At 45.3% G+C, this 16,850-nt stretch overlaps 1 protein-coding gene across 2 annotated transcripts in view; it reads left to right on the top strand.

The window, feature by feature from the left end:
* The first annotated feature begins 731 nt into the window (after positions 1 to 731).
* The window catches only part of ZNF638 (zinc finger protein 638), a 350,552-nt gene continuing 334,433 nt past the window's right edge, over positions 732 to 16,850 (top strand). For both annotated transcript variants that reach the window (XM_063925292.1, XM_063925291.1), the window contains exon 1: positions 732 to 1,209. In XM_063925292.1, the coding sequence (XP_063781362.1) occupies positions 1,103 to 1,209 (107 nt within the window). In that variant the 5' untranslated portion in view covers positions 732 to 1,102. The remainder of the gene's footprint in view (positions 1,210 to 16,850) is intronic.

Raw genomic sequence — 16,850 nt, 5'->3', positions numbered from 1 at the left:
ATGCAGATGATGTATCAAAATTGGTTCATTTTTAAATGATCTTTATTTGGTTTGATATTGTTTAAAGTTACCTTTAAGAGAAGAAATAAGACTATTTGGAAAAGCAAAAGGCATTAGTAAAAATTTTTTTTTTAATTCTGCTCATGTTTAAACATGGAAAAGTCAATTGGTCACTTTACCCCCAGATGGCTCAATTTACCCATTGACTCAAATCAGGTTACCCCTAATGTGGGGCAGGTTGTGCCACAAGCCCTTCTTTTGGGGCGGAAGAAGTCATATTTTCACAGCCCTTTGTCGTAGATGCATTCTTATCATTTTCATTGACAGCATGGATCCTGACATAAAGGTAGATGTTTTTGTTTTACTTCTGTTTAATTTTTCCTGCCTAGGGGACAACGTATATGTAAAACTTTCCTCAATTTACTTCTCTGTCCCCTATACATAGAGCCATTGCCGCTTTATATCCCTGAATTAATTGTAATTATAGACCTGGTAAGGTCAGCCCTTGAGACTGTAACTAGAAGCCTCACGATTACACACCAGCTAATGTCCTGGCTGACAGAATGGGGGAGATTGCACGGCTTAGCCGGGAACCTGTTCCGTACTATCAGGTTATTTCCCTTCTGTCTCTGGAGAAAGTTTTGGGAAGCTGCAGGACGGACACATGCCAGTGTCTGTCTACTGGGACACGCCTCCCTGTTCCATGCTGGCATACTGCTGCCAGCCCTCTCCGTCCCGAGGGCACAGATCTCATCCCACTGCAGAGAGTCACTTCATTGTGAGGCTGAGAAATTGCTGCAAGCAATCCAGGTGCCCAGGCTTCCACCAGCTCAGAGGCTTTATTCATAAACCAGCCAGCCCAAGCGGGTAATGGTCTCACCTACCTGGGCTCTCACCAGTGAATTTTGGGTCATCGACGAATAACAGCAGTGAGCGTTCCCTTCTCAAGTCAATCCGAGTCGTCCGAATGTTGCCAGTGACTCTACCGCTGGCAAATCGCTGGCTGCTTCCAAGAAATTATCCCTGAATATCCTGTCTGTGGCTGAGCCAGTGAGACCTTAGCAGGGTTCTCTGACCATCAATCCTTTTTACGAATGGAAAAATGCAACAGAATAATGTAACGAGCAGCGGTAAAGAATGCGTCACCCATTGCAATGGACTAAACTCCCAGGTTATCCCCAGACCGATGCCATTGGATCTACAGCAGAGGTATAACTAGTTTTGTTTATGACACACCTCGCTTTCAATTAACTTTTAACTAAATGCAGAAACGTTACACAATAGTGCTATATACCAGAGTTTCCCAAACTGTGCCATTACAGTCCAGGTTATAAGGATATCCAAGCTTGAGTCCAGATGAGGTACCCATTAAGTCAACTGTCCTCAAGCATGGATTTCCTTAAAACCTGGACGGTAATGGTGGAGTTTTGAGAAGCTCTGCCATATCGGTCCTCAAGGTATAGCCAGATGAAGGGGGGGGGGGGGGGGTTTGCTGCAGGAGATACTGTACCCCAGGCCCCCTTCTGTCAGGGGGCCCCCCCAGCTGGAGCACACCGACATCACTAGCTCTGTCTCATGTGCAGCAGTGGATCCAAGTACTCTTCCTGAGTCTTGTCTCAGTCTGCAATTAGTGCAGAGGCTGCTGCTATTCTTGCATGTGACTAGATAAATAATTACATGTAGATTTTATTTTCTATGTGTATTTTAAGGTTGTTTAAGTTGTCTTTGTTCCACTACAAGAAATCTTTATAAAATAGTGGTCTCTCAATTAGGTGGAATTCTAAACAGTACCCAGGGATTATTAAACTATTAGTTTAAATCTAATATACACCATCTTCTTAAATTTAAATAAATATACACAACCCTTACTTTCCAACATGACCCTCACCAGGAGGGACAAAATCCTTTCTACCTGGACTTCCCGCTTAAGTTTTGATTGGAATCACCTGTGTTGAAACACCTTTCTTTTTTCTTTTTTATAAACAATTTTATTCGGTTTTGTAGAAAACACATAGACAGAAAATGCCCTCTTGGTACATAGTTACAAAATTGATGCTAGGTTGGTGCAAAGGGAGTGGAACAACTCAATACAAGACCATAAAAAGACAAGATAAACAGCGCGTACAGTATGAACACATACCTCCCAACATGACCTTCTCCAGGAGGGACAAAATGCTCTGTTCCTGGACTTTCCTCTTAATGAAGGATTGCCAGCACCTGTGCTGAACTAGTTACTTGATTAAAAAAAAGGTGTTTCACCACAGGTGACGGCAATCAGAAATTAAGAGAGAAGTCCAGTAGCAGAGCATTCTGTCCCTCCTGGAGAGCGTCATGTTGGGACTTGGAGGTATGCATACCTCCCAACATGACCCTCTCCAGGAGGGACACAATGCTCTGCTCCTGGACTTCCCTCTTAATGTATGATTGCCGTCACTTGTGTTGAACAGGTTAATGGATAAGAAAGGCGGTTCAGCACAGGTGATGGCAATCATACAGTAAGAGGGAAGTCCAGGAGCAGAGTATTCTGTCCCTCCTGGAGAGGGTCATGTTGGGAGGTATGTGAACAGGTCTATGTCATCAAAGAGAAGGACAATAAGTTTGTACAATTAAATATTCGAAAAACTAGGAGAGACCATATCCTTAGTTGACACAACTCAGAATATGAGAGATTATAAATAGAGCAGTGAAACACCTTTCTTATCAGTTAAATAGTTAAACACAGGTGACTCACGCCAATCATAATTTTAAGAGGAAAGTCCAGGTAGAAAGCATGTTGTCCCTACTGAAATGGGTCATGGGCCTAATTCAGAGTTGATCGCAGCAGCAAATTTGTTAGCAGTTGGGCAAAACCATGTGTACTGCAGGTGTAGCAGATATACAGGTTGAGTATCCCTTATCCAAAGTGCTTGGGACCAGAAGTATTTTGCATAGCAGATTTTTCCCTATTTGGAATAATTGCATACCATAATGAGATATCATGGCGATGGGACCTAAGTCTAAGCACAGAATGCATTTATGTTTCAAATAGACCTTATACACACAGCGTGAAGGTAATTTAATACAATATTTTTAATAATTTTGTGTAGTAAACAAAGTTTGTGTACATTGAGCCATCAGAAAACAAAGGTGTCACTATCTCAATCTCACTCAAAAAATTCCGTATTTCGGAATATTCCGTATTTATACTTGTAACATGTGCAGAGAGAGTTAGATTTGGGTGGGGTGTGTTCAAACTGAAATCTAACTTGCAGTGTAAAAATAAAGCAGCCAGTATTTACCCTGCACAGAAACAATATAACCCACCGAATTCTAACTCTCTCTGCACATGTTACATCTGCCCCCACCCTGCAGTGCACATGGTTTTGCCCAACTGCTAACAAATTTGCTGCTGCGATCAACTCTGAATTACCCCCCATGTTGAGAGGTATGCACAATCTAATACCCCCCCCACCCGCCCCTGGACCACCTGTTTTAAGTGCCCCAGGCCCCCCATAAGGCTTAATCCGGCCCTGCCTCAAGGCACCCTAACAGTCCAGGTGTTAAGGATATCCATGCTTTATTGCAGATGGTTAAACCAAACTTACTGAGATACTAATTAAATGACAAGTGCTTGTACATGGATAGCCTTAAGACTTGTATTGTCAGGGTCCCTTGAGTCCCAGTTTGGGAAACACTGATGCAGTACTTTCCTTAAAAAGGTGGATACAGTCATTAATTTTGAAACTTTTTTTACTTTCCGTACTGTGCTTCCCCAGAGCATGCGCTTCAGAATGCAAGCCGCATGGCATTCTGAGGCGCGATTCCGGAAGTGATGTCGGTAGACAGAGACCACCGCATCACTCCTGGAGATCTGGGGAGCCAGAAGAGATCCGTTATGCAGAACGAATCTTCTAATCTACACAACAGGGACACCGCGGGGGAAGCGCGTCGCATGCAATGCAACCTGGCCAGGTAACGTACTCCTGGATGCGGTCGTATCACATGCAACAGTGCCAGGCAAGACGTTAAAGTTCCCTAAAAGTTGAAAAGACTTATAACCAAATGTTACATTTCGGTAAAAATTAGATTGCTGAAACTATTCTATTTGTTTTGTTTGCTTGTTTGTTTTTACATCTGTTATCTGGTGGTGAAATTGCAGCCACCATCTCAGATTCAGTTTGATGCAAATGTCACGTTTTAGTCATGGGAAGGAGCCCCCCCCCCACAAATGTGCGTCACAATATCAGCCTGTATCGCAATAATCCAGATTTAGCAATGTATCACGGTTTAGGCAACAGTAATGGGTAGGGATACTCTAGTGGGGTCCGTAGGAAGATTTATACTACTCTCTCCCTCTTACTAATATCAGTGCCTTCTTACCGTTTTATCTGCTATTACCCAATTTCAGTATTGTACTGTGTTTGTTCCCAATTGTGATGCACTACATAATATGCTGGTGCCATATAAATAATAATAATAATAATGAAATAAATCCAGGCAGCCAGTACTGCAGTAAGGGCTCACTCTTTGTTTGGGGTAAGAGGGCGAGAATGTCCTCTTATTAGCTACACTCGGGCAGATGGAATGATCACACCTCCCAACGGTCCACATTTCTACTTTTATTGGACTGTGTTGTGATTAGTACATAGGTCTTCTCAATTTGTGGGGGGATAGAAACATATAGAAATATAGAATGTGAAGGCAGATAAGAACCACTTGGCCCATCTAGTCTGCCCAAGTACATAAACACTCTTAGGGGTCTATTTACTAAGCCTTGGATGGAGATAAAGTGTCTGGAGATAAAGTAGCAGCCAATCAGCTCCTAACTGCCATGTCACAGGCTGGGTTTCAAAAATGACAGTTAGGAACTGATTGGCCGGTACTTTATCTCCGGCCACTTTATCTCCACCTGGGGCTTAGTAAATAGACCCCTTATACACTAGGGTTAATTTCTGTTAGGGTTGGGAGATATCCCCCACAATCGGGGTTCTTAAGCTAAAACTGGCGATCAAGTAATGATGCATATGGTGCATGTTATGTGGTGTTTTTCATAGCATTTTTTTATACGGGTGTGATATGAAATCCTGATGTACGAGATACCATCGGTCACATGACTGACTGCGGCATCCCCATTTTTAATATGCTGAATTTACCCTGCCCTAACCCTAACCCACCTGGGGTGGTGGCAGGGCCGGTTCAAGGGCGCATAGCGCCCCGGGCAGGAAAGGGGGCGTGGCCTAATACAGGGGGCGTGGTCAGTTACGCCCCCTGTACATTCTAGCGCCGCTTGAATGCTGAGCGATGCGCGATGACGTCATCGCGCACCGCACAGCAAAAGGTCCTCTCCACGAAGGGAAACTAGACGCTATGCGTCTAGTTCCCTTCGTGGAGAGGACCTTTGCTGTGCGGTGCGCGATGACGTCATCGCGCACCGCTCAGCAAAGTTACTCTCCACGAAGGGAAACTAGACGCATAGCGTCTAGTTCCCTTCACAGGGGACGGCAGAGGGCAGCGGGCATTTGAGGCGGACGGGGGACACAGCGGGCAGCAATGGCGGATCTTGCCACGGTGCGGCGCCCTCCGGATGGCGCCAGCGCCCTCCGGAAGGCGGCGCCCCGGGCAAAAGTCCTGCTTGCCCGTGGCAAGATCCGCTACTGGGTGGTGGCTAGGGCTAAGATAGTGTGTGTGTGTGTGTGTGTGTGTTGGCGGCTACAGCTAATCACAGGTGGTGGCGGCTACAGCTAACCCCCACTGTGGGGAATAACCCTAACACCCCCTGGGCCCTAACCCTCACCCCAATACTTACCTTCGGGATGCTGGCGTTCGGGGTTCTGACGGCGGGATTCCAAGTGGTGTTGGGATTCCGGCGTCGGTCACCTGACCACTGGCAACTACACCACCGAGATGCTGACCACATGCCTTATTATACAGTAAAATTGCCCATGTCATATCGTTTTTGAGAGGATTTCAGGCAACTTAGAAATAAAATGCAAACAGTAGAGATGTGCAGCTCGGGATGGAGGGCGTGGCCCCTAAACATAGAGGGTGTGTCCATGTCCCATGGGGCGTGGCTAGACCTTTTCAGTCGCACTTCGTTTCTGCCGTGTGCATACGGGGCAGGAGGTGCATCTCAAATAGAGGCTACCCCGCTGATTCTGTGACTGTCATTGTGCGATGTAGCTGTATTGTCTGTAGCCTGAGTCAGCAGGGTGCCGCTGAATTTAGCAGCCTACAGCCGCTCTTCTGATGACTCTTCTGTCTAATCAAGTCCTGGATTTAAAACGTAAGGGATCAAACGTGAGGGGAAACTTACCTAAAAGTACTCCCCTAATAACTGCTGTCTGTCACGAACCGGTCTCTTACCTTTGCGGGTTCTGGGGTTCATCCGTTGCCAGTGCGGTTGCTCGCGGTGCTGTGCGCCCGTGTGGGGACGCGGCGTGATCGGTGGCACAGGTAATGCAGAATCTGGGAACTGTGAGTGCGGGGACTAAATGGCCTAAGGCACTGCGGTGTGTCTGCTGTATAGGAGGTGGCCATGTTGGAGACCAAATAGGTAATACAGAGCACTTGTGAAAACACCTGTGGGCAGGTGTAAGCCAATCCCGTGCTTGTGCTGCCTTTAAGTAGGCTGGGATTATGTTACTCTGGGCCAGTGCTTTGTTGTATCAACGCTGTGCTCTAGCTCTGAGCTCTCTCCGTGCATTCCTGTGTGATTCCCGTGGTCCAGATATCGCCTCCGTTCCCAGAGGTCCGTCTGCAGCCTTCACTGCTGAAAGATCCACCGGCTCTCCGCTGTGCTGTCAGTTAATTGCTCACCTACTGGAAACAGTTGAATTCCCAGAGTCTTGCATGAGGTTACCTTGTCGGCCTACCATTCAAAGTTTGGAGGATTCCATTTCCCTCAGCTGTTCGTTTGTTCAACTCTGCATTTAACCCATTCATCACCTTGTCATCTACTACAGTTTCACAGTGATCTCCGGAACCCGCAAGTAACCCTATTCAGTGCTTTATATTTGCTATGTTGTCATAACAAGGATAATTCTTCACAGTCTCTCAGTTAACTCTCAAAACTCCATTGCAAATCCTTACAGTTATTTCTTCATGTCTGCATTATCCAGTTAATCACATTCTGCAGTTCAGCATCAAAGCTTGTTTATATTTGGACAATTCAACATTTATTCATCAGCTTGTTTTATATACAGTACCATGAACATTTCTTTTATTTGTCTTTGAGATTTATCCTGCATATTATTTCTGCCATTCCTGCAATACTTCAGTATGATATGATGATTAACAACTTGTCATTTAACTCTTTACTGAAATTGTTAATTTCAATAAATATATGGAATGGAACTTTCTTCGTCCTCCCTGCTTTCTTCATACCCCAGCACCTACACCTGTGGTTGGTCCCGGGTTAACGGATTCACAAAAACACCCGGACCTGACAGTAAGCACTGGCCACATGGATCCGTCAAGTGACCAATTCGCAGGAGGCGGTGCTACGTCAGATATCCTTTCCCGTCTGGAAAACCAGGAGTCTATACAGACACAAATAGTGCAGTTTATGCAAACTATGGCAGACCGTTTAGAGACTCTTCATACGGCTATTAAAATGTCTCAAGTCCAGATTCCAACTCCGGTTGTCCCAGTTACCACTACAGTTTCTCCTGTGACGTTGCCTACGTCCCGTTTGCAGTTACCCTCTCCGAGTAAGTTTGACGGAACTCCAAAACTTTGCAGAGGATTCCTGAATCAATGCGAGATCCAGTTCGAACTGTTGTCCGCCAGTTTCCCATCAGCTCGTGCTAAGGTTGCATATATTATTGCCTTCCTCTCCGGTCAGGCTCTGGAGTGGGCATCACCATTATGGGAAAGAGGTGATCCTATCCTCTCTAATTACAAGGAGTTCGTATCATCCTTCCGGAGAATCTTTGACGAACCAGGCAGAACCACCTCAGCATCTTTGGAGATTCTCCGTCTACGTCAAGGTTTACGTCCTGTCAGTCAATATATTATTCAGTTTCGCACGTTGTCTTCAGAGTTAAATTGGAATGAGGAGGCCCTGATCGCCGCGTTTTGGAATGGACTTTCAGAGAAAATCAAGGATGATTTAACCATCCGGGATGTGCCTACTAAACTGGATGAATTGATTTCTCTCTGTAACATACTTGACCTACGCTACAGAGAGCGATGTTTAGAGAAATCCAGGACAGAGCGATCCAGTCCACGTTATCATCCTAGGCCTCGACAAGATTCTTCATCACAGTCGCCGGTAACAACAGAAGAACCTATGCAGATTGGGCGCTCTTGCCTCACAGAGGAAGAACGACTTCGTCGTCGACAGGGTGACCTCTGCATGTACTGTGGGTCCTCCGAACATTTGGTTAAATCCTGCAAACTTCGGCCTGGAAAACTCTCGCTCCTAGCTTATTCAAGGGAGGTTAAGCTAGGAGTTACTTTAGAATCACGTTCTGGGAAAGAGCCGACCTTGTCTATTCAATTAGAAGTTCCAAGTTCTACAGTGAAAGTTTCAGCTCTCCTAGATTCCGGGGCAGCCGAGAACTTCATCTCCTCAGCCTTTGTCATACGGTCTAAAGTTCAAACCATGCCTCTGGAAGCAGCAGTTGCCGTTACAGCAGTGGATGGAAGTCGAATTCCAGATGGTATAATTGCTCATCGAACCGTATGTCTCAAGATGAAAGTTGGTGTGCTCCATTCCGAATACCTCTCCTTCTACGTGATTCCCAAAGCCTCTCAAGATGTGATACTTGGTTTACCTTGGCTGCAGAAACATAATCCTCAACTTAATTGGCAAACCATGGAAGTCCTTTCATGGGGTAAATCTTGTACCAAGGACTGTTTAGCCTCAATTGTACCTCTCCGGTCAATTAGCCTTCCCGACCTACCTCCGGTGTATCAATCCTTTGCGGATGTTTTCAGTAAAAAAGCAGCAGACTCTCTACCTCCTCATCGCGAATGGGACTGCCCAATTGTCCTGGTTCCGGGTAAAACACCTCCTAGGGGACGAATTTATCCGCTATCCATCCCAGAGACGCAAGCTATGTCTGATTATATACAGGAAAATCTAACCAAAGGATTTATCAGACCATCTTCTTCACCTGCAGGAGCCGGATTCTTTTTCGTTAAGAAGAAGGACGGTGGGTTACGACCATGCATAGATTACCGTGGACTCAATGAGATCACTGTGAAAAACAAGTATCCATTACCCTTAATTCCAGAATTATTTGACCAGGTAAAAGGAGCTACTGTGTTTACAAAACTGGATCTCCGAGGGGCCTACAATTTAATCCGCATCCGGGCAGGGGACGAGTGGAAGACTGCTTTTAATACCCGGGATGGGCATTACGAATACCTTGTAATGCCTTTTGGTCTTTGTAATGCACCTGCAGTTTTTCAAAGCTATGTGAATGAACTTTTTCGTGATCTTCTCTACAAGTGTCTAGTAGTGAACCTGGATGAAATCCTAATATTCTCTAGGGATATAAAGTCTCACCGTCACCAAGTTAAAGAGGTACTGACACGTCTGAGGAAAAATCAACTTTATTGTAAGTTAGAGAAGTGCACTTTTGAAGTATCTTCCATACCGTTCCTTGGTTACATCATTTCTGGATCAGAGCTATGTATGGATCCCGGTAAGGTACAAGCTATCCGAGATTGGTCCACTCCTACAACTCTCAAGGGGATTCAGCGATTTCTCGGCTTTGCTAATTTCTATAGGAGATTCATTAAGAATTATTCTACGTTAGCTGCTCCCATCACAGCCCTAACTCGCAAGGGAACAAATCCTACGAACTGGTCTTCAGAAGCAATCAAAGCCTTCTCTGATTTAAAGCAAGCCTTTGTGTCAGCCCCCATTCTTCGACAGCCTGATTTGAATCGTCCCTTTCTACTAGAGGTGGATGCATCTACAGAAGCAGTAGGAGCTGTGTTATCACAAGTCTTTGAAGATAAAAAGGTCCATCCCTGCGGATATTTCTCCCGTAAGTTCCTCCCGGCCGAACGTAATTATGCAATCGGTGAGCAAGAATTACTTGCCATCAAGTTGGCATTTGAGGAGTGGAGATACCTTCTAGAAGGAGCACAACATCGCATTACAGTTTATACTGATCATAAGAATCTTCTGTATCTGCAGTCAGCTCAGTGTTTGAATCCACGACAAGCTCGATGGGCGCTTTTCTTCACACGATTTGATTTCAAGCTCACCTATCGTCCAGGGTCTCAGAACAAAAAGGCAGATGCCCTTTCCCGGTCCTTTGCTTCTTCTGAATTAAATGATGCTACCACGAATCAAGCCATTGTGAATCCTACGTCCTTTTTAATGACTCGAACCTCTCCAGTTCCTCCGCCTGGCAAGACCTTTGTCGCCACAAGTCTTCGAAAACGGCTGCTTACCTGGGCTCACTCCTCTGCCTTCATGGGTCATCCTGGGGTTCTAAAGACTCTCAAGTTTATTCAACAGTCTTATTGGTGGCCACGTCTCAAAGCCGATGTCCAAGAGTTTATTGCAGCATGTCCTAAATGTGCCCAACATAAGAGTCCAAGAAGTTCTCCACCAGGTTTATTACATCCATTATCCATACCCAAACAACCATGGACTCATATCTCAATGGATTTCGTGACCGATCTACCTCCATCAAAAGGGCGAAATACCATTTGGGTGATAGTGGATCGATTTTCGAAAATGGCACATTTCATTCCATTAACTGGGTTACCATCAGCCCCTTTATTAGCCAGATTGTTCATCTCTGAAATCTTCAAGTTACATGGCCTTCCTCGAGAGATCATCTCTGATCGGGGAACACAGTTTGTGGCCAAGTTTTGGAGGTCGCTTTGTTCATCTTTAAATGTCAAGTTGAACTTTTCTTCTGCATATCATCCTCAGACAGATGGACAAACTGAGAGAGTAAACCAAGACCTTGAAACATTTCTCCGGCTATATATATCGTCCTCACAGGATGACTGGGTTGACTACCTTCCATTGGCAGAATTTGCTCATAATAATCTCTTCCATTCGTCTTCAGAATCTACGCCCTTTTATATTAACTTCGGCTTTCATCCTCGTGTGCCAGAGTTCCATCCATTGCCAGCCCTAGAGGTTCCAGCAGCAGATCAAGAGCTTCAACGTTTATCCAGAATCTGGAGTTGTGTGCGTAAGTCGTTGGTCAAAACTTCCGCTCGTTATAAATCTTTTGCAGATAGAAAACGTAAAGCTGTACTGAATTACAAGGTGGGAGACCAAGTTTGGATTTCTACGCGCAATCTCAGGTTCAAAGTTCCTTCTAAGAAATTTGCTCCCAAGTTTATTGGTCCATTTCCCATTGTAAAAGTACTCAACCCTGTGTCATACAAAGTCAAGTTGCCACCGTCTTTGAGAATTCCTAACGCCTTTCATACATCTTTACTGAAGCCTTTGATTCTCAATAAGTTCCGTACTACCCAGTCCAAATCTCCTAAAGTTCACTCTTTGCAGAATGAGGAATTTGAAGTTAAAGAGAGTGTGGACTCACGTTCCCGATATGGACGTTTACAGTTTCTGGTCGACTGGAAGGGTTACGGTCCGGAGGAGAGATCCTGGGTTTTCTCTGAAGATGTTCATGCTCCAAGACTGGTACAGAAATACTTCTCCAAAAATCCTGATAAGGTTCAAAGGTGTTCGGAGACCACCCGTAGAAGAGGGGGTACTGTCACGAACCGGTCTCTTACCTTTGCGGGTTCTGGGGTTCATCCGTTGCCAGTGCGGTTGCTCACGGTGCTGTGCGCCCGTGTGGGGACGCGGCGTGATCGGTGGCACAGGTAATGCAGAATCTGGGAACTGTGAGTGCGGGGACTAAATGGCCTAAGGCACTGCGGTGTGTCTGCTGTATAGGAGGTGGCCATGTTGGAGACCAAATAGGTAATACAGAGCACTTGTGAAAACACCTGTGGGCAGGTGTAAGCCAATCCCGTGCTTGTGCTGCCTTTAAGTAGGCTGGGATTATGTTACTCTGGGCCAGTGCTTTGTTGTATCAACGCTGTGCTCTAGCTCTGAGCTCTCTCCGTGCATTCCTGTGTGATTCCCGTGGTCCAGATATAGCCTCCGTTCCCAGAGGTCCGTCTGCAGCCTTCACTGCTGAAAGATCCACCGGCTCTCCGCTGTGCTGTCAGTTAATTGCTCACCTACTGGAAACAGTTGAATTCCCAGAGTCTTGCATGAGGTTACCTTGTCGGCCTACCATTCAAAGTTTGGAGGATTCCATTTCCCTCAGCTGTTCATTTGTTCAACTCTGCATTTAACCCATTCATCACCTTGTCATCTACTACAGTTTCACAGTGATCTCCGGAACCCGCAAGTAACCCTATTCAGTGCTTTATATTTGCTATGTTGTCATAACAAGGATAATTCTTCACAGTCTCTCAGTTAACTCTCAAAACTCCATTGCAAATCCTTACAGTTATTTCTTCATGTCTGCATTATCCAGTTAATCACATTCTGCAGTTCAGCATCAAAGCTTGTTTATATTTGGACAATTCAACATTTATTCATCAGCTTGTTTTATATACAGTACCATGAACATTTCTTTTATTTGTCTTTGAGATTTATCCTGCATATTATTTCTGCCATTCCTGCAATACTTCAGTATGATATGATGATTAACAACTTGTCATTTAACTCTTTACTGAAATTGTTAATTTCAATAAATATATGGAATGGAACTTTCTTCGTCCTCCCGTCTTTCTTCATACCCCAGCACCTACACCTGTGGTTGGTCCCGGGTTAACGGATTCACAAAAACACCCGGACCTGACACTGTCAGTTGCACCCAAGAAGGGTCGAGGCTTGATGACATCATTGTGATGACAACATGTTGAAATAATTAAGCCACACCCCTTACAGGTAAAACTTCATACATTTTCACAAGCCTATCTGACCCATCCTGGCACCAACAGAGTCGGGGTACCCTCGCATAAAAGTGGCTTGTACTATGTTTCCCATGTTTCAAATGCTGTGACCTCTGAGAAGATTCAGAGTTGTACACAAATGCAGATATCACTCCACTCAGTGTGCAGTTGGGAGAATATACTGATGACTTGTGCACAGAGATGCCCACTGTCGGCATCTCGTATCCGACGCTTACGTACAAAAGCAGAAACATCGGGTGTACCTTAGACCTCTGTGCTGTCACAGACAGAGTGGCTCTCCTAAGACACCAATGGCTCTCCAGCTGTGAGTGAATTCGTAGTGGCTGACTATGCCTGCATGTTTCTAGCCAACAGCCCAAACATCGATTATCTTTGTGAATAAATCCTCCTATGCTATAGCTAATCAGTCGCTATACAGTGCGGCTTTAGAGCATGCGCAGTGGCAAATCATCCACTGCGTGCAGCATCGGCATTGCCTACACCTCTAAATAAGGCCCCATGGGGGTGATTCCGAGTTGTTCGCTCGCTAGCTGCTTTTAGCAGCATTGCACACGCTAAGCCGCCGCCCTCTGGGAGTGTATCTTAGCATAGCAGAAGTGCGAACGAAAGATTAGTAGAATTGCGAATAGAAATTTCTTAGCAGTTTCTGAGTAGCTCCAGACTTACTCAGCCATTGCGACCAGCTCAGTACTTTTCGTTCCTGGTTTGACGTCACAAACACACCCAGCGTTTGCCCAACCAGTCCCCCGTTTCTCCAGCCACTCCTGCGTTTTGCAACTCGAACGCCTGCGTTTTTCCGCAGACTCCCATAAAACGGCCAGTTTCCGCCCAGAAACACCCACTTCCTGTCAATCACACTACGATCAGCACAGCGATGAAAAAGCTTTGTTATGCCGTGAGTAAAATACCTAACTTTAATGTAAAATAACTAAGCGCATGCGCTCTGCGAACCTTGCGCATGCGCAGTAAGTGACTAATCGCAGTATAGCGAAAATCGGCAACGAGCGAACAACTCGGAATAGTGTGGTCACCATAGAATTCCCCCATTTCTATCTAATGATGTGTCCCCTTAGTGGTTATTGGTGGTCATTACGAATTGTTCACTCGCTAGCTGCTTTTAGCAGCATTGCACACGCTAGGCCGCCGCCCTCTGGGAGTGTATCTTAGCTTAGCAGAATAGCGAACGAAAGATTAGCAGAATTGCTACTAAATATTTTCTTGCAGTTTCTGAGTAGCTCCAGACCTACTCCTAGATTGCGATCAGCTCGGCCCGTTTAGTTCCTGGTTTGACGTCACAAACGCCCTGCGTTCGGCCAGCCACTCCCCCGTTTCTCGACACTCCCGCATTTTTCCCTGACACGCCTGCGTTTTTTAGCACACTCCCAGAAAACGCTCAGTTACCACCCAGAAACGCCCCTTTCCTGTCAATCACTCACCGATCAGCAGTGCGACTGAAAAGCGCCGCACGAACAACAGCAAAACTGCTAAGTTTTTAGTTAAATAACTAAGCGCATACGCACTGTGGGGGTCATTCCGAGTTGTTCGCTCTTTATTTTTTCCTCGCAACGGAGCGATTAGTCGCTAATGCGCATGCGCAATGTCCGCAGTGCGACTGCGCCAAGTAAATTTGCTATGCAGTTAGGAATTTTACTCACGGAATTACGAGGTTTTTTCTTCGTTCTGGTGATCGTTGTGTGATTGACAGGAAGTGGGTGTTTCTGGGCAGAAACTGGCCGTTTTATGGGAGTGTGTGAAAAAACGCTACCGTTTCTGGGAAAAACGCGGGAGTGGCTGGAGAAACGGAGGAGTGTCTGGGCGAACGCTGGGTGTGTTTGTGACGTCAAACCAGGAACGACAAGCACTGAACTGATCGCACTGGCAGAGTAAGTCTCGAGCTACTCAGAAACTGCACAGAGAAGTATTTTCGCAATATTGCGAATCTTTCGTTCGCAATTTTACTATGCTAAGATTCACTCCCAGTAGGCGGCGGCTTAGCGTGTGCAAAGCTGCTAAAAGCAGCTTGCGAGCGAACAACTCGGAATGAGGGCCAGTGTACCATGCACATGCGCATTTAGCAACAAATCGCAGCATAGCGAAAATTGGCAACGCGCGAACAACTCGGAATGACCACCATTGTCTGGTGATCTCCAGACAATATCAGCATTGCCTTGCTCAAATACTAGTACATCTGTCTCAGGTGTGTACAACTAGCACAGGCCCATCTTCCACAGGTATATATAACTAGCACAGGCCCATCTTCCACAGCTATATATAACTAGCACAGGCCCATCTTCCACAGGTATATATAACTAGCACAGGCCCATCTTCCACAGGTATATATAACTAGCACAGGCCCATCTTCCACAGGTATATATAACTAGCATAGGACCATCTTCCACAGCTATATATAACTAGCACAGGCCCATCTTCCACAGGTATATATAACTAGCACAGGCCCATCTTCCACAGCTATATATAACTAGCACAGGCCCATCTTCCACAGGTATATATAACTAGCACAGGCCCATTTTCCACAGCTAATATAACTAGCACAGGCCCATCTTCCACAGGTATATATAACTAGCACAGGCCCATCTTCCACAGGTATATATAACTAGCACAGGCCCATCTTCCACAGGTATATATAACTAGCATAGGACCATCTTCCACAGCTATATATAACTAGCACAGGCCCATCTTCCACAGGTATATATAACTAGCACAGGCCCATCTTCCACAGCTATATATAACTAGCACAGGCCCATCTTCCACAGGTATATATAACTAGCACAGGCCCATCTTCCACAGGTATATATAACTAGCACAGGCCCATCTTCCACAGGTATATATAACTAGCACAGGACCATCTTCCACAGGTATATATAACTAGCACAGGCCCATCTTCCACAGGTATATATAACTAGCACTGGCCCATCTTCCACAGGTATATATAACTAGCACAGGCCCATATTCCACAGGTATATATAACTAGCACAGGACCATCTTCCACAGGTATATATAACTAGCACAGGACCATCTTCCACAGGTATATATAACTAGCACAGGCCCATGTTCCACAGGTATATATAACTAGCACAGGCCCATCTTCCACAGGTATATATAACTAGCACAGGACCATCTTCCACAGTTATATATAGCTAGCACAGGCCCATCTTCCACAGGTATATATAACTAGCACAGGACCATCTTCCACAGTTATATATAGCTAGCACAGGCCCATCTTCCACAGGTATATATAACTAGCACAGGCCCATCTTCCACAGCTATATATAACTAGCACAGGCCCATCTTCCACAAGTATATATAACTAGCACAGGACCATCTTCCACAGGTATATATAACTAGCACAGGACCATCTTCCACAGTTATATATAGCTAGCACAGGACCATCTTCCACAGGTATATATAACTAGCACAGGCCCATCTTCCACAAGTATATATAACTAGCACAGGCCCATCTTCCACAAGTATATATAACTAGCTCAGGCCCATCTTCCACAGGTATATATAACTAGTACAGGACCATCTGTCTCAGGCGTATAATACTAGTACAAGACCATCTGTCTCAGGTGTATATAACCAGTACATGACCATCTGTCTCAGGTGTATATAACTAGTACAGGACCATCTGTCTCAGGTGTATATAACTAGTACAGGACCATCTGTCTCAGGTGTATATAATTAGTACAGGACCATCTGTCTCAGGTGTATATAACTAGTACAGGACCATCTGTCTCAGGTGTATATAACTAGTACAGGACCATCTGTTTCAGGTGTATATAACAGTACAGGACCATCTGTCTCGGGTGTATATAACTAGTACAGGACCATCTGTCTCAGGTATATATAACTAGTACAGGACCATCTGTCTCAGGTGTATATAACTAGTACAGGACCATCTGTCTCGGGTGTATATAATCTGTTTCAGG

Source organism: Pseudophryne corroboree, chromosome 1, assembly GCF_028390025.1.
Source record: "Pseudophryne corroboree isolate aPseCor3 chromosome 1, aPseCor3.hap2, whole genome shotgun sequence".
In the NCBI taxonomy this organism is placed as follows: domain Eukaryota; kingdom Metazoa; phylum Chordata; class Amphibia; order Anura; family Myobatrachidae; genus Pseudophryne; species Pseudophryne corroboree.
This window is presented reverse-complemented; position numbering and strand designations above follow the sequence as displayed.